General features: G+C 42.4%; 1 protein-coding gene across 2 annotated transcripts in view; it reads left to right on the forward strand.

The window, feature by feature from the left end:
* DDX25 (DEAD-box helicase 25) overlaps positions 1–17,239 on the forward strand; it is an 18,832-nt gene extending 1,593 nt beyond the window's left edge. For both annotated transcript variants that reach the window (XM_004052393.5, XM_019037389.3), the window contains exons 4-12: positions 231–366; positions 2,356–2,448; positions 2,561–2,663; positions 4,521–4,635; positions 5,469–5,646; positions 11,159–11,396; positions 12,782–12,944; positions 15,333–15,521; positions 16,962–17,239. In XM_004052393.5, the coding sequence (XP_004052441.1) occupies positions 231–366; positions 2,356–2,448; positions 2,561–2,663; positions 4,521–4,635; positions 5,469–5,646; positions 11,159–11,396; positions 12,782–12,944; positions 15,333–15,521; positions 16,962–17,023 (1,277 nt within the window). In that variant the 3' untranslated portion in view covers positions 17,024–17,239. The remainder of the gene's footprint in view (positions 1–230; positions 367–2,355; positions 2,449–2,560; positions 2,664–4,520; positions 4,636–5,468; positions 5,647–11,158; positions 11,397–12,781; positions 12,945–15,332; positions 15,522–16,961) is intronic.
* The last annotated feature ends 6,128 nt before the right edge of the window (positions 17,240–23,367 follow it).

Below are 23,367 nucleotides of genomic sequence, written 5' to 3' on the forward strand. Positions count from 1 at the left end.
AGGATTTGGTCTCATGGAGATGGACTTAGGCTACTTTGAAGTTAGAGGATGGTGAAGTAACAGAGCATAAGAAACTGAATCCTCATAAAGAACGAATCCTCAGTGCTGTATCATTCTTTCTGGAACCCTCTTTTAGAGGAAAAAGTATACAACCACTGAAAGAGAAAGAGCAACTTATTTGATGTCATTCAGGAAGCTTGATGTCCTCTTTTTTATTTTTGCTTTTCTAGTGGATTTGGCAGCTAATTCACTCTTAAACAAGTTAATCCGTCAATCCTTAGTAGAATCCAGTCACCATGTGGAAGTTTTACAGAAGGATCCCAGCTCTCCACTTTACTCAGTAAAGACATTTGAAGAGCTGCGGCTGTGAGTGTTTTTACTCTTTTAATGTGGGAAAAATGCTGAAAACCACAGAACAAACACGTCTGCTTATAGTAAAAACCATCAGGATCTCCTCTTTGTTTTCTGATATTCAATATTTTGTTTTTGTTATTTGAGACAGAGTCTCACTCTGGCCCCCAGGCTGGAGTGCAGTGATACGATCTCGGCTCACTGCTCTACCTTACAGGTTCAAGCGATTCTCCTGCCTCAGCCTCCCGAGTAGCTGGGACTACAGGCATGCACCACCATGCCCAGTTAATTTTTAATATTCAGTATTAAACTGAGATTTGTACATTTTCCATGCAATCAAAATATAGCTCAGGCCAGGCACAGTGGCTCATTCCTATAATCCCAACACTTGGGAGCTGAGGAGGGCAGATCGCCCGAGGGTCAGGAGCTTGAGACCAGCCTGGCCGACATGGGGAAACCCCCTCTTCACTAAAAATACAAAAAGTAGCCGGGCATGGTGGCGCGCACCTGTAATCCCAGCTATTCAGGAGGCTGAGGTAGGAGAATCGCCTGAACCCAGGAGGCAGAGGTTGCAGTGAGCCGAGACACCATTGCACTCCAGCCTGGGTGACAGAGTGAGACTCCGTCTCAAAAAAAAAAAAAAGGATATTCTAAAAAAGAACATTAGGATACTCAAGTTGCCTGGCAAATTGAGAACATTTTTGATAGTAAGATATTTTCATCCTGCAGTGCTCAGGGGGATAGATAGCTAAGCTAGGCACAGCCAGATTGCCCCTCTCCATATCAGAACCCAGATTCTGATGACCCAGACATCCTCCTTCACCCACTATAGATAAGTCACAAACTTTTACTTTCCTGATTATATTTTGTTTCAAATGATATTAAACTGAATAACTTTCCCAAATGGGTTTGCATTCCCTAGGGATTTATCATTTGACTCTAAAAAAATGTATTTTTACAGAACAAGAAAAGCACTGAAACCTACTTATGTAAAGGGTAAAAATCCAAAATCCTAGTTCCCAGACATTTTCTAAATGGTAGAAGAAGCCTACCCATGATTTAAGATGGGCTACCAGTCCTCTACCAATTAAGCATACACAAATGTGCATGCCATTAAAAGTTGAAGTGTTGGCCAGGCGCGGTGGCTCACGCCTATAAGCCCAGCACTTTGGGAGGCCAAGCAGGGCGGATCACGAGGTCAGGAGATTGAGACCATCCTGGCTAACACAGTGAAACCCCGTCTCTACTAAAAATACAAAAAATTAGCCAGGCGTGGTGGCGGGCGCCTGTAGTCCCAGCTACTCGGGAGGCTGAGGCAGGAGAATGGCGTGAACCCGGGAGGCGGAGCTTGCAGGGAGCCGAGGTCGCGCCACTGCACTCCAGCCTGGGCGACAGAGCAAGACTCCGTCTCAAAAAAAAAAAAGTTGAAGTGTTGTAGTCCACTTGATTTATCCTCATTCTGGCATTTTTCTTAAGACCCTCAGGAAAGCTGCATTTTAAAATATTGCCTCAGAAGGATGGAGTTAATATTGTGTCTTCTACTCCTAGAAAGAACTAATATAAGAATCACCTAAATAAAAATTTGTCTTCTCTGAAAATTACTGTTAAAAATGTCAGTATCATTCGTGAAAAGGAACAAAACAGTAAATGTCACTTAGTTTTCTGCTTAGGCAGAAAATATAACTCTCTTGGCAAACAGATATATTCTTTTTATGCGATGAGTTTTTCCTTTTTTGCTTTGTTCAACAGAAGGTTTGACTTAAGGCCTTTACCACTGTCCTTCGCCTAGGCTTATGGCATAGCTTATTATTTTAGTGGTCTAGCTCTACAGGCGTGATTGTTTATGTTTGGAAGTTGAGGTATGAATGATCTATCTCCAAATACTAGTTTTAAAGCTCAGCTGCAAAGTGACTTAATTTAGAAATGCACCTTTCAGGTATGTATTTCTGATGCTACTGACCAACTATAATCTGTAAGTGTTTGATTTTTTTTTTTTTTTGACAGAAAGGAAGAGTTACTAAAAGGAATCTATGCAATGGGATTTAATAGGCCATCTAAAATCCAAGAGATGGCTCTCCCTATGATGCTGGCACATCCGTGAGTTTCCAGGGTAGTGGTATTCTACTTGGCTATGTTTAGTTTCTTATTTTCAGTTTATGTCCACTCTCTTGTATTCAGTTTATGCCCAGTGGTCTTCTCTTTTCTACAGACCCCAGAACCTCATAGCACAGAGCCAGTCTGGAACAGGAAAGACAGCGGCATTTGTGTTGGCAATGTTAAGCAGAGTTAATGCCTTGGAATTGTTCCCACAGGTAAGGGAAGGCTGAGAGAAGACTGGGAATGCTTGCACTACCAGTGCTAATTTAGTAATAGGTGATATTCCTGTGCAATGATATGGTTACTACGGTGATGAAATATTTAGAAAAGACATGTTTTCATAAAATCATAGAGCATTGGGCAGCAGCATGGGACAGTGATGGAGAGGACAGGCTTTATAGTCTTGAGTGGTTTCAATGCTAGCCTCCCACTTACTAACTGAATGTCTTAGGCAAGTTAATAAATCTGAGTCTGTTAATCCTTGTCTGTAAAGATAGCATCTGTAAAGGAATGTATCGTAGTTGATCTGTTCACCCTTAAATCCTAATACCTAGCACAGTGCCTGGCTTGTAGAAACCACTCATTAAACATTGAATAAAGTCATCATGTGGATTTAATGAAGTAATTTACGTTTTTAGCACAGTGCCTGGCATAAATTAAGCATGCAATAATTATAGCCATCTAACTGCAGGACCAGAAGGTCATGTAGTCCACCTCACTCTAGCAGAGGAGGAGGCTGATGCTTGGAGAGGGAAGTGTCTTTCTTGAGGTCCACAGAGAGTGGCTGAGTCAAGACTGGCACTGGTACCCGGTTTACCATTCTCCTAGTGTAGTTTCCACTCATGAAAAGTATCTGGTCGTCTCTCCCTATTTGCTTGACAAGCTGAGTACCCATATGCATTAAGTGCTGTGGGGAATACCAAGGCTCTCTCAGTAAGCTTCCACTCTGATCAGCCAGGTCAGCTATAGGTAAGGCATAGGAAATCTTACGCATTTTAGACAAGTTCAGTGAAATTTATGTTTAGGGTTTGATATTATCAATAAAAATTATGTAGGATAAGTTATGTTTGAGCACATTTTGAAAAATGTGTGGGAAAGATATTTTTAGCCCTTTGACTATGTTTCCCTATCACAGATTCCTAATTGACACATATAAGTGCATTAGATATTACCGGTTTTTTCCATCAGCGTCTTTATTCATCAGCAACCACCATTTTTATGGAGTATGGAATAACAGAGTTTGGGGGACTATTCTGCCTATTATGTATTATGTTATATATATCATATTATGTATTGTAAAGATATAGATAATATAAACAGATTGGATCAAGCAAGGAGTGTTCCCGAAATAGGCAGTGTTTTTTTTTTTTTTTTTGACATGGAGTTTCACCCTGTCACCCAGGCTGGAGTGCAGTGGCATGATCTTGGCTCACTGCAACCTCTGCCCCCCCGGGTTCAAGTGAGTCTCCTGCCTCAGCCTCCCGAGTAGCTGGGATTACAGGCACCCGCCATCACGCCTGGCTAATTTTTTTGTATTTGTAGTAGATATGGGGTTTTGCCATTTTGGCCAGGCTGGCCTCGAACTCCTGACTTCAGGTGATCCGCCCACCTCAGCCTCCCAAAGTGCTGGGATTACAGGTGTGAGCCACCGTGCCCAACCTCAAAAATAGACAGACTTTTAATAGCAAATGAGAGGCTATGGGATAGAGCTCAAACTGTAATTTGCCTTGCATTCATTGATTCCCAGCTTCCCTACATCCCATTCTTCCCCCTCCTATGCCTCCCCCACTCCAAAAAGGGTGACTAGTAACTTGTGTTTCTAAATAACCCTTTAGAGAGGAATATGTAAAAGGTAGCTGTTTCTCCATTCCTTGGCCCCTTCCCCTTCTCATACTCAACATTCACCTCAAATCTGTCAACTATTAAACTGTATCCAATTAAAAATACTTCATTCAACCAAAACCTTCAATTTCCTTTCTGTGCCTCTCCCTGTACAAATTTTTATTGTAGTTGAAATTTGAAAGATGCCTGTAAGAACCTTTCTCCTCCCCTCTTCTCTCTCTATCCCACAGTGCCTCTGCCTAGCTCCTACTTATGAATTGGCTCTGCAAACTGGCCGTGTGGTTGAGCAGATGGGAAAATTCTGTGTGGATGTTCAAGTGATGTATGCCATTCGAGGAAATCGAAGTATGTACCAGTAAGCCAGTCCTGGCTGATTTTTCAAATCCTGGCTTCCCCACTAATAAGCATTTTATATAACTTCTTGGCATTCTCATCTCTAAATGGGGGAAATAATACCACTCATGTCATAGAGTTGTTATTAGAATTGAGATGACGTTGGTAAAGCATTGTACACAATGCCTGGCACGTAGTAAGGACCCACTAAATGTTAGCCACATCATTTCCACATCCTGCAAGAGGATGCCTTTGTCCTTAATTCAACACTTGGTTGTTCTGTGCAGGACAGCTTTTATTTTTGGATTTTTCATTAAACTATTATAAGCTTATAATGGGGAAAAAACTTTAAAAGACAAAAAGATTAAAAGTGAAAGTTGTTCTTCATTGCCCTCCAGAAACGTAATCCCAAAGATCACATAGTAAACAGGCAAGCCTTTGTTTTTTGCTTTTTTTTTTTTTGAGCTCATACAAGCACATACAAATGCCCATATTTATATTTGTTTTCATTGAGTGTTTACAAAAATAGAAGGACTTTTTTTTCATACTGTTTGTTCCTTTGACTAGCTGCCCAGTATTTCATGATTTATTTAATGTAACCTATTGATGGACATTTTGGTTGTTTTCTGTTTGGGGAAGTGCCATTTTTCACAGTTAAGAAAAAGTCAGAAATTTATCTTAAAAATTCTACAGAATCAAAAACCACAATGACCCTCAGGGTTTCCACTTGGAAAATTATTACAAACTGTATTTTTGCTTATGAGCTTTATATTGCACTGCCCTGAACTGTGACCTGTTGGAGTTGTTTGCATCTGAAGGAGTGCTTAAAACCCTTTTCTCCCCAGTTCCCAGAGGCACCGACATCACTAAACAGATTATAATTGGCACTCCTGGGACTGTCCTAGATTGGTGTTTTAAACTAAAATTGATTGATTTGACTAAGATTCGTGTGTTTGTCCTGGATGAAGCAGATGTGATGATTGACACTCAAGGATTCTCAGATCATAGTATTCGTATTCAAAGGTAATCTTCAGAGTCCTCCTCTCTTCCTCAGCCTTCTGTCCAGATGGGGAATTTCATTTGTTTACTCCTCCACATTATCTTTATTGCTTAACTCCTCACCACCTTCACCTCTAAAATAAATTTGAGTTTTTACATTATTTTCACCAGTTCAAGGGTCCCTCAGACTGCTATAGTTTTCCAGCTTCTTCAGTTTGTAATCTTGCCTGAGTGCTTTACTTTGCAACACAGCTTACAGATGGACTCTATTAATATATAGTGCATCTGCACCAAATTTGCCAATATGTTCTATATTTTGGCCAAAATTCTAAAGAGAATCTGTTAAAGCCTAGTGAGAATACGATGGATAATTGAGATAGAGTAGAGGACACAGTAATGTGGGATCAGGAGACTGGTAATCTAGTCCTGACTTTCCCCCTAATTTGTAAAAAGCCGTGTCATTTTCCTAGGCCTCTCTATCAGGATCACCTGAGGGATTTAAAACTACAGATTACCGGACGCAGCCTCAGACTTACTGAATGAGAGTTTCTGTAAGTGGGATTTAGGAATCTGTGTCACGTATTTTTTAATGAAGTATTACATACTCAATGTTAAATTCAATTAGTATTGAAAGACTTGTAATGAAAAACAGTAACCCCTTGCTCCAACCTGAAGAGAATACTTCTCTTTTCTGATATTAACCTTCATACTTTTAAGTAATATTTTCATACTGCTGTTTCCTGATGTATAGTCATTGTCAGCTGATTTCCCATTATAGGAAGTGGGAATTGAGTTCTTTGAAAACACCACCCATTCTACCTTTCCTATCCCCCCATCACCTCTTTGTAATTATGTCATGAATTAGGTTACAGTAACTGTCAGTATTGATATCATGTGACAGTGTAAGTATTGTTCACTGCTGAGCCAAACAGCGTATTATTATAATTACAGTTGCCCCTCCGTATCTACAAGGGATTGGTTCCAGGACCCCTTGCACATGCCAAAATCTGTGGATGTTCAAGTCCCTGATGTAAAATGTTGTAGTATTTGCATGTAACTTATACACATCCTCTTGTGTACTTTAAATCATTTCTAGATTATTTATAATGACAAGAAAAAAGTCCATATACATTCAGTACGAGCACAATTTTTTCCAAATATTTTTGATCCACAGTTGTTTGAATCCACAGATGCAGAGCCCACAGATACAGATGGCACTAATATAAAGGGCTGTTTTTCTTGTAAAGCTTTTTCTTCTAGAAGTAATCATTGCTTTTGCTTTTTTTTTTTCATTTTGTTGGTATCACTGTGTAAGGATCTTTAATTTTCCCTTAGCTATTCTATCGTATGTGTCATATGTCTGTGATATCTCCAAATAGTAAAATAAAATTTAAAAATCCATCCATTTCTCAGCTGGGCACGGTGGCTCACACCAGTAGTCCCAGTACTTTGGGAGGCTGAGACGGGCAGATCACAAGGCCAGGAGATTGAGACCATCCTGGCTAACACGGTGAAACCCCATCTCTACTAAAAATACAAAAAAATTAGCTGTGCGTGGTGGCAGGCTCCTGTAGTCCCAGCTACTTGGGAGGCTGAGGCAGGAGAATGGCGTGAACCCAGGAGGCGGAGCTTGCAGTGAGCCGAGATCACGCCACTGCACTGCAGCCTGGGTGACAGAGCAAGACTCCATTTCAAAAAAAAAAAAAAAATCCATCCATTTCTCTTTTTTCCTGCCAATATTCCAAGCTCCCTCTCTCCAGCTTCAGTCTGGTAGATCTGCTGTACAGCTGTCATCACGGGTCTTTCCTTTGCTCACTTAAGTTTTAAATCTCCTATATCTTGGGTCGTTTTTCTTGGAGTACTTCCTCAGTATGCTGGAGTATATTTTCTAATGCCTTCCTGAAAAACAATATAAAAGAGATTCGTTTTTCAGCCCTTACATGTCTGAAGATGTCCTTACTGTACCTGTAAATTTGATCTTTTGACTAATAGTTTGCCCGGATAGGAGTCCTGTGTCATTCTCTCTCTAAATTCAGAGAAATGTTGAAAACAGAAAAGTTTTTAAAAATAACTTTAATATATAATTAATATCCTCAGCTTCCACTGTTATTACTGAAAAGTTTAATGTCACCCTGATCTCCAAGCTTTTGTTTATGACCTTTTTTTTTTCTCTTGCGAGAAGCCTTTGGAGTCTTCTTTCTTTATGGTATTCTGAAACTTTTCAGTGACATACTTTGGTTCAGGTCTTTTTTCATTCATCATACTAGACACATACTGCACCCTTTCACTCTCAAAACCTGGGCCTGCCAGTTCTGGGAAAATTTCTTCAGTTATCTCTTTCCCCAAAGTGACCAACTTTTTAGAGAGCCCATCTGGGACACAATCATAACAATCCAAAAAAAAATGATATAAAATAGAAGAAATAGTCATACACAGGGTTATTATTTTGTTGTGTGTTTCCTTCCATTTGTCATTAAAATAACACAGTCATTGAGCATTCCGTTTCTGTCTGTCTCAATCACACTGGTGGTGGTCTCTGATTTTTTTTTTATAGAGCTTCCTCTTCTTGCATTACAGATGCAGTATCTTCTGTTGTCTCTCTGAGAACATTAATTCTAGTATTTAAAATTTTTTTCTGTTTTAACATTGTGAATTATCCAAGTTTCCTTTTTGTTTGCTACAGCCTCTTTCACAGCAGAACGTTCCTCTTTATATGTGGTGACACTTGGCTAGCCTTTCATGATCTAGGGTGAGAAGCTACAATTCCAATGGACAGCTCTGTGTGCATGGCTGGGGCTGTCACTTGGGAAGCCCTACTGTGTGACGATTGTCATCTGGAGGTCTTTAGGACTATGTAATGTCTCTGTTCTCTTTTCTGGGAGATAGACCCTTGATTGCTGACATTCTGGGAGCAAGGCAGGGGAACATGCTGAGAGGGCCGTCCCATTCGGTATGCATATTTTCACTTGATCTCCTCTTTTCAGCCATATGTTTTGCCCCCACTTTCTACTAAGGCTTGTATCCCCAAATCTGGAATTTCTGCACAGAATAAACATCTAATCTTCTGCTTCCACAGGCCTAGCTACCTAAAGTAGGGGGATCCACCTGCTCCTTATACGTATTTTCTGCCTCAGCCTTCCTATTTAAAATAATTTTCAGCAGAGATCAAAGGAAGTTCCCTTCTTGTCATCCTCTTACCAATAAGTTGGTTTGTTTTATGTAATAGCAGATGAAAAATTCAAAACTCTAGGAAATATTTAGTAGTGAAAAAGGGCTTTCTTTTTTTCTGAGACGGAGTCTCACTGTGTCACCCAGGCTGGAGTGCAGTGGCGCCACCTTGGCTTACTGCAACCTTTGCCTCCTGGGTTCAAGCAGTTCTCCTGCCTCAGTCTCAAGAGTAGCTGTAGCTGGGATCACAGGCACGCGCCACCACACCCAGCTAATTTTTGTACTTTTAGTAAAGATGGGGTTTCTCCATGTTGGCCAGTTTGTTTATGACCAAAAAACGGTAATAAACAAAAGCCTGGATATCAGGGTGACATTAAGTTCAAGGCCAGGTCTCAAGTTCCTGGCCTCAAGTGATCCACCCGCCTCAGGCTCCCAAAGTGCTGGGATTACAGGTGTGAGCCACCATGCCTGGCCCCAAAAAGGGCTTTCTAAGAAAGTCTCTTTTACTTTATACTCAAGAGAATATTAAGTAATAATTAGAGCATTTATGTTGGTTGATCAGCCCTCCATTGTTACAGTCTTCCTTCCATTTGCTTAAAACAGGTTAAACCAGTGATGTCAAACAGAAACTTAATACAAGCCACGTGTATAATTTTAAATTTTCTAGTAGCCACATCCAAAAAGAAAGAGATGAAATTAATAAATATATGTTATTTAACCCATTGTATCAAAATATCTCTTCAACAAGTTAATCAATATAAAAATTATTAATGACATATTTTACATTCTTTTTTCATACTAAGTCTTCAAAATCCAGTGTGTTCTACAGAACAGCCATGGTTTTCTTTCCTTATGTATTGTATACATTTTTTCTTTGTGAATAACAATCCAAACTCTTAAACTTTCACTAAGCTTCAAACTAGACTACTTCTCCACAATATTTATCCCAGTAAAATGGCCCAAGCCTTAGGATATAAATCCTTGTGCCATCTTTCTCCAGATGCAGGATTGTGACCCAGCAGGTGGCCAAGAGGCTCTAGCATGTGGAATGCAGAGTTTTCCTCATGTTTTCTAACATATGTCCTGTTTTCAGTTCTTTCCCCCTGATTCTCTGGTTCCTGGAGCTCGCAGCTCCTAGACCTCCCGGTGGTTCTGAGGGAACGGTTAGCTGCGTTTTCATCAACTCTGTGTTCTGCAGTGCTCATGGTGTAGCTTCATCCACTTTCTCATTTACCACCCCTTCCGTCTTCCAAAAATGTATTTAGATAACTTATCCACCAGTTTCTTCTCTCCCATTCTCCACGTTTTTCGTGGATTCTTTTTATCTCTTTATGATCACATTAGTGGGATTTGGGCAGCTGAGAAGATAACACAGGTAGACGGTCTGACATCATTGACCAGAGGTCTGTCGGATTGTTGTTTGATGATCGAGACCCTAGGCTTAAAATTGAGTTTGAGAATCACTGGACTATATGGTCTCTTTCACTCCCTTTTAGCACTAACAGTTTATTCCTCAAAGTGCTCTGTCTCCCTCTCAAAAGAGCTGATTTCCCTCTGGTCTCTGTCATTTATTTTGTTTTAAAAAGTTAACTTTTTATTGATGTATGAAATATATACAGAGAAATACACCAATGATAAGTGTACCATTGAGTGATTTATCACAAGACGCCATGCTCTTGTAACAGCAGCCCAGATGAAGGAATAAAATTTTACCAGCACCCTAGAATTTCCTTAATAACCCCTTTCTGCTCACTGGTCCCTCTCTTTTCCCAAGGATTAGCCTCTATCCTGCTAACTCCGCAGATTTATTTCACCTGTTTTTTAACTTTATGTGAATCAGCCCTGTATTCATTCTGGGTTCAGAATGGGTACATTTCAGTCACTGTACTTTCCCCTGTTGCTCCCCTTTAATTTGTATCTAGTTCTTCCCGTTCTGAATCAAGTTAGTTGTGGTTGTTCTTTCCCTCCCAAGATATATAATGCCTGCTGTCAAATAACTGGCTCTGTTTCCTTCATCTCCATTTACCTTTGTGTGAGATTATAACTATAAAGAGCATCTAGTCTACCCTTCTTGTGGCTGCATGAGTCTGCCTCTCCTAAGGAGGAAGTTGGCATGAGAAACCTCAGACCCTCCAGAATATATACCTAAACTTTGCCCTACGCTTCACATTCTGTTTATATACTTTTCTAAATTCTTGGTGGCAAGGAGGGGCAGGACCTTGGCTATCTGCCTGGAGATACAGCTGGTCGTTGCAGGCAGCACCTCACATGGAACAGGGGTGCGTGCAGCGGCTGATGGCAGTGGCATGAAGTGCTTGAAGAAGAGTGATGGGATGGCAGCTTGGTGACAGCCTTCTCTCTATCACAGAGCTCTACCCTCCGAATGCCAAATGCTCCTCTTTTCAGCAACCTTTGAGGACTCTGTGTGGCACTTTGCTGAGCGAATCATCCCTGACCCTAATGTTATCAAGTTACGCAAAGAGGAGCTCACACTGAACAACATCCGGCAATATTACGTGCTGTGTGAGCACAGGAAAGACAAATACCAAGCTCTGTGCAACATTTATGGCAGCATCACCATTGGTCAGGCCATCATCTTCTGCCAGGTACACTCTGTGGATGTGTCTTCATCGAGCCCAGATATGCCTACAGGCCGAGGTGGGGGACGATCCTAAGTGCCCTAGAACCAGGCACCATGTTCAGCACTTCTTGTGTGTCTCCAGTTTAATCTTCAGAACAGCTCTAAACAGAAATTACCTGTATTTTATGGGTGAAACGTAAAAAGGTTAAGTAATGGAATAGGATCTTCAAAGTGATGTTAAACACAGGGCCTTCTTTTAGAGGGACTGCTTCTAACACTTCCCCATTTCAGCTTATGTTTATTGTACCTTGTACAGATACCCTTTATCAGGTGAAGGATGTTATTCACTATTAACAGCACCCCATTTTTATGTTTGTTTTTTGCTTTCTGACATTCTCATGTTCATCTGTTTTATTTTCTCACTACCCCGTAAACACTTTAAGCTTCATGACAGCAGGGTCTCCTCTCCCTCATTCACTCCCATATCCACTGCACTAGACCAGCACCTATCTGGCACATGGACAGCACCAAAAACATATTTGTAGAATAAAAGAAAGCTCAGCTCTGCCACTGGCTAACCATGCAACCTTGGGCAAGTTACATAACATTTTTAAGCTTTGGGAGTTTTGTCTGTTTTTAATTTTTAATTTATTTTTTATTTTTTTATTTTTATTTTTTTGTGACAGAGTCTCGCTCTGTTGCCCAGGCTGGAGTGCAATGGCATGATCTCAGCTCACTGCAATCTCCGCCTCCTGGGTTCAAGCAATTCTCCTGCCTCAGCTTCCCGAGTAGCTGAGACTACAGGCGCCTGCCACCACACCTGGCTAATTTTTGTATTTTTTTAGTAGAGACGGGGTTTCACCATGCTGGCCAGGCTGGTCTCGAACTCCCGACCTCAGGTGATCCACCCGCCTTGGCCTCCCAAAGTGCTGGGATTACAGGTGTGAGCCACGGCACCTGGCCTGTTTTTAATTTTTTAAATGAAATTAGGTTGCTACTTCATTAATTTGTTGTGAAAACACATGACCCTTACCATAATGCACATAAAGATTTCAGCCAGATGCCTGGCACATGGGAAGCAAGCACTCTTAGAGTGTCTGTCGTTGCCATTGTTACATGATATCATTTTGTCATCATAGCACATGTGAGGCAGATGTAGCACATTTATCTCCATTTCATGCGTGAGAAAGCCAGAGGTCTGACTGGTGGAGAGGATGTAAGCCTTAGAAACACAGGTGGAGGGAGGATGCCCTGCCACATTTTAAGGCCCTGGAGGACTGAGGGAGAGGTGAAGCTCAACTCCTCTGCAGCCCTCTCCCACCCCCGCCCTGCATGCATGGTGTCACAAGCACAGCTAGGCTGCTTTGCTTAATCTTGGGGTGCTGTGTTGGGTTTTGCTTTTTTACATAGACTCGTCAAAACGCTAAGTGGTTGACCGTGGAGATGATACAGGATGGCCACCAGGTGTCTTTGTTAACCGGGGAGCTGACCGTGGAGCAGCGAGCTTCCATCATTCAGAGGTTTCGAGATGGGAAAGAGAAGGTTCTCATAACAACCAATGTTTGCGCCCGAGGTGTGTGTTAAAAGTCAGGTCTTGAGTTCTAATTTGCATATGATAAAATGCATTCCTTTTAAGTGTACAGTTTCGTGAGTTTCGACAAACATGCAATCATGCAGCTATCACTGTCATCAAAATACAGAGTATCTCCATCTCCCCAGTTTCCTCACACTCCTTTTCAGCCAGTCTCCCTTTCCATCCCATGGCCCCTGGCAACTACTGATCAGATTTCTGTCTCCATATTTTTGGAGACACAGAATCAAATCATACTGTATATAGCCTTTGTGTAACTTCCTCCACCTGACATAATAATACTAATGAATTTCATTAGTATTGTTACATGCACCAGCAGTTCATTTCCTTTTAATTGCTGATAGTATTCTATTGATAGTTCATCTGTTCACCAGTTGATGGACATTTGGATTGCTTTCAGTTTGTGGCTATATTTAACAAGGCAGTAATAAAAATTCATGTGCAGGTCTTTATTTAGAGATATGCTTTCATTGCTCTTGGGTAAGTATCTAAGAGTGGGGTTGTTAGGTCCTATGATAAGTGTACGTTTAGCTTTATAAGAAGCTGTAAAACTCTTCCAGTTGCTCTGCATTCTTGCCAGCAATTGCTAACGTCACTCTTAATTTTAACCATTCTAGTGGCTGTATACTGGGATCTCGTTGTGGTTTTAAGTTGCACTTCTCTGATAACTAATGATGTTGAGCATCTCTCTGGAGTTTCTAATTTTAAAAGTGTTGACTACTGGTGAAAAAAATCCTTTGTTTTTTTTTTTCAAGAGAAGGGCCTTCCGGGTTTCTTCATCCCTCCTAAATCATTGCTTGCACCCCATACTCAAACCACATTTCCTAGTTCATTCTTAGTTTAGCACAGAGAACTGACAACCTGCCATGCTAGGAGTGGATGCTGACTCTGCTCTTGGGAAAGGTATCCTGAAAAAAGGATGATGTCTCTATCCCTTCAGAGCTCACAGCCTAGGCTCTTCCCTCTCTACACTGGCACTATTCAACAGAGCTTTCTGCAGTGATGGAAATGTTCTATTCTGTGCTCTTCAGTGGGTAGCCACTAGCCATATCAGCTCCTGAGCACTTGAAATTTGGCTAGTGTGATTGAGAAACTGAATTTTTAATTTTATTTAAATATAGCCACATGGTGCTAACATTTATCATATTGGACAGCGTAACCCTAGACCCTAGAGGAAGGAAGGCACAGAGAGCTCCAGGTCAAGGCACAGTGCAAGGAGTGCAAGGATCCTGACCCGGACAGCTTGTTAATGTTGAGAAGGAAGGTACAGTGGGGAGGGGAAGTGCAGAAGTCTTCCGAGGCAGCCTTCAATCTGAAAGGGGTTTTGCAGGGGTGGGTGCGGTGGCTCACGCCTGTAATCCCAACACTTTGGGAGGCCGAGGCGGGTGGATTGCTTAAGGTCAGGAGTTCAAGACCAGCCTGACCAACATGGTGAAACCCCTTCTCTACTAAAAATACAAAAATTAGCCAGCCATGGTGATGGGCACCTGTAATCCCAGCTACTCGGGAGGCTGAGACAGGAGAATCGCTTGAACCCGGGAGGCAGAGGTTGCAGTGAGCCAAGATCGTGCCACTGCACTCCAACCTGGGTTACAGAACGAGACTCCATCTCAAAAAAAAAAAGAAAAAAGTTTTGCAGGAAGGGTAGCAGTTCAGTTGAATGAGAATTTACATTTGTTCAGGAAATGGCCAGACCTTGACTGGAGTGTTGTATTTGAGAGTCAGGAGAGAAAGAGATGAGACTTTAGGTGGCTTGAGGTCTTGAATTGCTTGTACTTTTCCTGTACAATTCGGGCAGTGGGTTTTGAACACAAGTGTGCTGGACATTGCTGTGGTGACCATCGCGTAGGAGACATGAGAGGAGTAGGGGAAGAGAGTGGTGAGAAACCAGTCTGGAAGTTGTTGTAACCACTGAGGCAAGGGCTTAAAAAGACCTGACCAGAACAGTAGCCATGAAATGGAGCAGAGCCAGAGCCCCATGATGGGTAAGCGGGTGTGAGACTACGGGGCCTGCTGGGGACTTGGCACAGCAGGAGCAGAGAGGAGAGGGTGGCTCTGTGGGCTTGGTGAGGGTACCTCTCCACCACACACACACACACACACACACACACACACACACACACACACACACACGCCTTGTGTATATTTACATTTCTGTAGCATTCTCTATGGACACGCTCATCTAGCATCATAGACATCACAGCATGCAAGCAAACTTCCTAACCAAAGTACCTGTCTCAATTCCATAAGCCCTGGTTGGATTTCTAAATTTTCTCTATAAATAGGAATTCCCTTGGCAGACATGGTACTTGAATGGCCCGTGTACTGAGGAAAGCATTGCAGGACCCTACAGTGTTTTTCCTCTCCTAGGGATTGATGTGAAGCAGGTCACAATTGTTGTGAACTTTGATCTCCCTGTAAAACAAGGAGAGGAGCCGGACTATGAGACCTACCTCCACCGCATAGGGCGGACGGGGCGCTTTGGGAAAAAAGGCCTTGCCTTCAACATGATTGAAGTGGATAAGCTGCCCTCGCTCATGAAGATCCAGGACCACTTTAGTAAGTAGCACCACCCTCACAATATGAACTACAGACCTGCCGGTCTGACAGCGATGATGTGTGCTGGAGAGCTGGAGTCCAGGGGCTCATGAGAGTAGTAGAAGCAGAATGCACGAGCTGGAAGGCTTCTAATTCACAGGACCAGGGTTCTAATATGAGACAGATGATTATATAATGCTTATATGGTAATTAAAAATTATTTTGATCAAGCAGAATTAATATGAGCTCAGGCCGGGTGTGGTGGCTCACACCTGTAATCCCAGCACTTTGGGAGGCCGAGGTGGTCAGATCACGAGGTCAGGAAATCCAGACCATCCTGGCCAACATGGTAAAACCCCATCTCTACTAAAAATACAAAAATTAGCTGGGCGTGGTGGCACATGCCTGTAGTCTCAGCTGCTGGGGAGGCTGAGGCAGGAGAATCGCTTGAACCCAGGAGGCGGAGGTTGCAGTGAGCTGAGGTCGCACAACTGCACTCCAGCCTGGCGAAAGAGCGAGACTGCGTCTCAAAAAAATAAAATTTGAGCTCAGATTTACATGTTATAACTCATTCTGGAGTCAGAATTTCACATCTTGTGAAGGCAGAGCAGATTACAGAAGCAGATTTTCGTATCTTATAAAGAAATTCCCTAAGCAAAGTAGTAACATCCTTTAAGATTCTCTTCAGTTCTCCTCTTTTACTTACGCTTTTTCCCTCCTCTTGCCCACCCTCCCAAACAGGAAAGTCCTAAATTCTGAAGTCCGCGACCTTTCCTCCAGTCCCCCATCTAAACAAGGCAGGCTCTGATGATGGCCTGCTGGAACTCTGGACTGGCAGATTTCTCTGATGGAAACTCAAAAGGTCCCATGGTTCAAATTGTCCTGTGCCCCAAAGCCCATGGATGTGGCTGGGGAGCAGGGGAGAAGGAACACCTTCCAGGACAGTGGTACTTAACCTTGTAGAAAGCAATAAGCGCTGTCCCCAGGGAAGTGCACACAGGCACACACATGCCATTTGGAATATAATTTTCACAGGTTGGCAGACTGAGTATAGCACATCCACCGACCTTTCAGGGAAGTAGGTTAATTGCCCCTGTGTTAGGCTAACTGGGGAGGACAGGGTGAGGAAGATGCGTTAAGGCCATTGTCGCTATGGTGAGCTCCTAAGGCCCTGGTCTCAGGAAGTGACTGCAGTAGAAGAGCCTCAGTCCCTCCCAGGCTCTCCTCACTTCCACTCTGGCCTTCTCTGCCCCAGCGTATCTAGATACATACATTCCATGGTCTGGTGCATTTGATGCTGTTTGAGTTAGTATTGGTCAGTGATTTTGGCACCCTTCCTTCCTTATGTTCCTATACCAAGGCTTTCTATATGAGGTATCACTGTCTTCAGAAATATGGATGGAATGAAGTTCCATTTAGACCCTGACGTAAGACTAGTTCTGTTCTCTTTTGTTCTTTTAGACAGCAGTATTAAGCAACTCAACGCTGAAGACATGGATGAAATTGAAAAGATTGACTATTGAAGAAAGAACTTTATTGTTTGTGCAGTATCCTAGTTTATGTGAGAATGTCTCAGTGGGTTTTGAAGGTAATTTTTTTATGCTGAGGCTTTTTCAATGTGAAACTGTCACAGATGGCAAAATAAATGTCACAGTACTTAGTTTTAAGACATGAGGTCTTTTTGAAACCAAATTGATGTGAAGCTTGTGATCCTTTTGAATAAAAAAAAGGCAAGATTATTTCTTATTCTAATCTTTGTACAGGTAATGTCTCAATGTGGGCTGTGGGGGTGTTTTTGGATTTGGTTGATACAATCTGAGCAGATCGTGCCTCTTGGGAGCATCTTACTGTGTCACGAGAGGGCGGTAGAGCTTCGCTGATTTTGGAAGCAGAGCGAGTAGGAAAAAGCCCATGTCTTCAGACCTCACTCACAGGTGCCCTTTCCAGCCATTTATGCCTTTCCCCGCTCCCCGCCTTAAACTCCCCCATGCATGCACATGCATGTTCTTAAGTGAAAGTACAGATTAAAACTTTTAAAAAGTGAAACCATTTGAAAGAAAAGTATTTTACTTCTTTAATGTTTCAAGGGACATACAGAATTTCAGAGTATTTTTCTATTTTGCTTCTCTTCAAATTAGAGATTTACTCCCTCATCAGTTATTTCATAGTCTCTAAAAGTGTGGCTGTATTATGGGCATTTCTTAAAAGCAGTCAGGGGAGGGTAAAAAAAAAACCCACATACCCTATTAAAGAAGTAACATTTTAGAGAGCAAAAGTTTTTTGCTTTTAAGAATTTAAAGGTATGTCTGAGAATCCTGGACATTTTCCCACAAGTCCCATTGAGATACTTTTTAATTTTTCATATTTCCTACTCAAAAGTAAAGTGTAGTGAGCTTGAGAAGATGGGGTAAATGGAGAGTCCCCCAGAAAGCCGGAGCGGATCTTGTAACCAGAGCGCCGGTACCAGCTCTGTCACGGCACCAAACTGCACCAGTGGCTGCAGTGAGTGGCCCTGTCATCGGTGGGATGGTGGTTCCTGACATATCTATTTTGATATCCCTCTTTCATGTCACCCTGCCCATGTTTTCTCCCGGAGAGCAGGGCTCAGAAATACATAAAAATCATCACGTGGCTGGGCACAGTGGCTCACACCTGTAATCCTAGCACTTTGGGAGGCCAAGGAGGGCGGATCACGAGGTCAGGAGTTAAGACCAGCCTTACCAACATGGTGAAACCCCTTCTCTACTAAAAATATAAAAATTAGCTGGGCGTGGTGGTATGCGTGCCTGTAATCCCAGCTACTCAGGAGGCTGAGGCAGGAGAATCACTTGAACCCAGGAGGCCGAGATTGCAGTGAGCCGAGATCATGCCACTGCACTCCAGCCTGGGCGACAGAGTGAGACTCTTTCTCAAAAAAAACACGCTCCCTCATTTAGCAACAGATATTTATTGTATACCCTTTATGCTAAACACCAGGGAAAAGGAGGTGAGTGAGATACAACAGCCATGTTGGAATTCAGAGCCTAATGGCGGAGACCTAGAATAAGCCAGCATGATAACAGACTGTGCTAAAGCAAGCGGGCCCAGATCACTAGTGTAGCACAGAGGAGGGACCCTAACACCATCTAGGCTGGCTCCCAGAGGAGAGGACACTCAGGATCTCCTACAGGAGAGCAGGATGTATTCAACTGTGCCTTCTCAGCATGGACTTTGTACCACCCAGCAACTTTCTAACCTGAGTCTATGAGAGGAAGTGTTCCAGACCCAGTTTATCATAATTACCTGGAGAGCCCGGGGAAAAAAATACAGATTTCCTTCCCCATGCAGATGAAAGCAGACTCTCCGAGGGCAGAGCCCAGAAATACCCACTTCCATAAGGGAGCCGCAAGTGCAGGTAGAGCAGTGGTAACGAAGACGGCCGTCCCAGCGGGAGACCCTCAGGCAGAGAGGCCCTTGGGGACAGAACTTGTAACACATGGAACTCCTGCTGCTCGGTGTCCATCCTGGTTCTCCTTATCCTACATCTGCCTTCCTCTCTGGACTGGAAGCTGGTGATCACTCTTGTCCATTCAATACCCCTAACACAGTGCCCAGTGCATTCTAAGTGCCCCAGGAACCTTTGTCTTTGTTGAGTAAATTTTTTTTTCTTTTGCCACTTCCTCATTCACTAATAATTTTTTTTTAGGTTTTCCATCCTAGTTTTGAACCCCAATTATATGGCACAGGATGAATGAGCATGAGAAGTGTATCCAGATACTTTGTTCTCTTACTATTCGAGAATCGAGTTGGACCTTCCACCGTGCTCAGCTCCGCCTTGGGTGTCCTAAATAAAACTTTACCACTTTCCTTTACAGTTCAAATCTCTGGTAAGATCTCCGCCAGTTACCCTCACAAATGTCCTCAGTAATTTTTGTTTGGCAGCTGTTCCCACGGGTCTGCATGAACCAGGTATTTTTCTGTGTTCCCTTTTGCCCCCTCCTCACGTCCCTTTGTCTCACCACCTAGGAGGCAGCAAAGCCATCCTGTGTCACAGCTGCATTAACACGAACTGGCTAGTTTGGTGAGTCAACAATCCAAAGGCTGTTTTTTGCAGGGTGCAGCTCCTGTCAGAGCTGTAAGCAATTTTCCCGTCTTCCTGCATGGCCTGGCCAAGGTCATCTCTCTCAGTGCCTGCCTGAGGACAGAGTAGATAGAGAGGCAAGGAAACACCAGGTGATTTCAGTGCAACTGTGAGCTGGGTTCATCAGCTGTATGTTTCTTGGCACCAAATACTAAACCAAATCCATTAAGTTTATCTTGGCCAGCTTAATACTGTTAGCATATTGAAATTCATGATTACATAGAGCAGGACTGTGATTTCCAGTGGGTGAGTGAACACCTCGCATGGAACACGGCTGCTATGATGTTAGGTGCTGGATCTAAGGCAACCATTAATAATAGGAAAGGCAAATAAGTTGGTCATAGTCTGGTAGGATGTGTGACAGCTGCTTTTCAAGAGACATTATTGCTTTTGGTCATGAGAAAGTGTTGATCCTCCTCAGCAAAGCTCGGTCACCATGAAAGCTGCTGGCGGTCTCTGCACATATGACCAACAGTGGAAAATCTGAGAGGAGTGATGGGGGTGGTGGGTGGTGAGCAGTACCTTTCCAGACAGCAGAGAGAGAGAGGCTGGTTTTGTCAAGCCTTGGCTTGGTTCCTGGTCCTCTGAGAGGCTCAGTGTCCTTCCTTTTGATTCAAGTCAGGACCTAGATTAGAAAGAGAACCCCTGCAGAGACAGTCCAGCTGTTGGGATGGGCCTGCACTTTGCTCTCTGAACCGGGGGGCATTACTATGTTCTCACCCACATTGTACAGACAGCCCATCATGCTCAGCCTTGCAGGAGGGTCTTCAGGAGCCCAGCCATCTTGCACGTACTGCTTTTCCCAAGGGAGTAACAGAAAGGTCAGATCCTCTTCAATCCTAACCCTCTCACTTCAACTCTCCACTACTTCTGGGGAATAATGATGTATATTCAAGACCCTCATATCATATTAACCCACAGACTATGAAATCATCACAGTCTTGTTCTATGCTACAGGGAATACCAACTTTTTGCCCTAGAAGGAATCCAAGAGGCACTCAACCCCAACATTTTCTATACTTTTGCTAATCCGTGGCTGAGAGAATTTGACATTTTCCCTTCTCTCTTTTTTTTTTTTGAGATGGAGTCTCACTGTGTTGCCCAGGCTGGAGTGCAGTGGCGTGATCTCGGCTCACTGCAAACTCTGCCTCCCCGGTTCAAGCAATTCTCCTGTCTCAGCCTCCCGAGTAGCTGGGGCTACAGGCACATGCCACCATGCCTGGCTTATTTTTGTATGTTATTTTAGTAGAGATGGGGTTTCACCGTATTGGTCAGGCTGGTCTCAAACTCGTGACCTCAGGTGATCCACACGCCTTGGCTTCCCAAAGTGCTGGGATTACAGGCGTCAGCCACGGCGCCCAGCCTCCCCTTCTCATTTCTGTCTGCTGACTCCTCTTCCCGTTCTGCTGCTCACATCCACAGGTTGATGTTTTCACCCTCGGGGTTCTGCCTTATCCCTTGCCACCCTCCTATGCTGCCTGGGTCCCTCAGAAGGATGGGTCTGGACTTCCCACACCCTCCTTCGCTGCCCCTCACTGTGTTGCCTGGTGTCTGCCTGGAGAGATGCAGTTTGAGCCATTGGCTGGTTTCTCTTACTGCTTTGCAAACTATCAGTTTTAAATGTGGGTGGGGCTGAAGCACCATTCTCCATTTTTAATGTGGATTTTCCATCCCCCTTTAAACATTAAACTTTTAGATTCTTCTAGTGAAATACAGAAAACACACCTGAACTGGGATGATTCTTGGCTGAGAGATGTCCCACTGTGTTTGGCAAACCCACGGAGGGGCCCACAGGCCCATGTCTGGAACTGCCTGGCCCTCCTTTACCGGTTTATCAGCCTTCCATCTCTGCTGAGGTTAGAAACAGCCAGAGGCTCTGATATAATAAAGATGAGCTCTGAAGAGGGGCTCTCTCTCCCTCTTGTATTCAGAAGAACTGAAAGTTTTCATAAGTCTCTAGAGAAGCATGGCAACTATCTGTAGCATTTTTCTTTGGGAATTAACCTTTGCTCATAATTATTTCTGTTCAGTAGAATAACCATGGGTTTCTCTATTCCAGTTTCTAGAATATAATTTTCATAAATGAAGATGGTCTCCTATTTTGAGCTTAATATTTTTCTGTTGCTAGAAAGAATGGTACTGCCTCACTCCAGTTCCTTAGTGTGTGATCATGGCTTGAAATCTCTGCTTTCTGTTCTATTCGGAGGTAACATGTATAGGTCATGTATAATGGCCTCAGGCATGATTTAGAAGGCACAGACTGAGCAGGCTGCTTTGTGAGGTGGTGAACTCCCCATTCATGAGAGCATTCAATCAATCAGAAGATGAATAGTTAATCAGATGCTGTAGTTCTGGTTCTTGAATAACCAGGAGTTTAGAATAAAATGATCTCGGAGACTCTGTCCATTCTAAGACACCATGTTTCCATGACCCTACACACAATAGCTACACAGGTGGAGCAACATGAGTCTGAGAAGCTTTGCACAAAAGAAGATTGTTTTCCACAAATGAAAATGGGGTGGTTAACTTCTAATTGCACCCTGTCTTAGCGTTCAGATGCATTGGTTCCTTCCCCATGTGACCATCTCTTTATACCAAGCTTATGCTGAATGTGGATTATTTTTAATTTAGTGTTCATATTATAAAAGCAATGAAACAGCAAAGTAGAGCAAAATATCAACAATCCAAAGACCTTATCATAAAAATTATCAGCTTGATATAGTCGTGTTCTTAATATAAACATCTGTGGTTAATTATAGTATTATATCTTTTTATTTGAAACATTCAAGTTTTTTTTTCATGTTGCCACACAGTGTTTGGGATTATATTTTCAAAATAATAATTGACCAGATTGTCCTATCTAGTGAATATGCATATAGCTGACTTTGTTGAACATTTATAGGATGTCCATTTTTCCAAAGCTTTAATTATAAATCATGCTGCAGTAAATATCTTCTCGCCCAATATTCCGAATTATTTCTTAAGATTAGAGACATTAAGTGCGAGTACCAGGTCAAAAACTAGAAGCACTTTAACAGCATTTAACAGATTTTGTTAGAGCTACATTGCATTCAGTAGACTGGCTATACCAATATATAGTTGCACACCAAATTCACCTCACCTTACCAGCAAGGGATATTTTCATTTTAAAACTGCTTGGTAACTTTTTTGGTTTATGTTTCTCTTAGTACAAACAAGATTATATTTTTTAAAGTGGTTCATCATTTGAAAAGCATCTGTAGTGTTCTTTGCCCATTTATCTTGTGGGATGTTAATGTTTTCCTTGTCAAGTTGTGTGAAATATATGTGTGAATTTATTTTTCCAAATAAAATAAAGACATTAACCTTCTATTTTACTGACAACATATTGTCCATCTCAGTCTGACTGCATTTTAAAATGTGTTATAGCTGTTTCACACAAAGTTATTTAATTTTTTGTAATGAAATATATCAATAATTGATTGTCTACTGGTTCTAGAATATTAGCACTGCTCTAGAAAACATGTTTAATTTTATTTTTAGTTATTGTGATTTTTATCTTTAAAAAGATACTCAGCTTTAGTCCATCTGTAATTTGTTCTGGTGTGAGGTATATCACCGAGAAACCTCTATTTCCTATTATTATATCTTCCTTGTCATATTAAATTTCTACATACCTGACACATAAAACAAGATTCTGGGTATCTACTTAATGCCAGTTTATTCTTGGGCCAACACCACAGTTTTATGTATTATTGTTATACAATG

The sequence above is a fragment of the Gorilla gorilla genome, chromosome 9 (assembly GCF_029281585.2).
Source record: "Gorilla gorilla gorilla isolate KB3781 chromosome 9, NHGRI_mGorGor1-v2.1_pri, whole genome shotgun sequence".
Taxonomy (NCBI): Eukaryota; Metazoa; Chordata; class Mammalia; order Primates; family Hominidae; genus Gorilla; species Gorilla gorilla.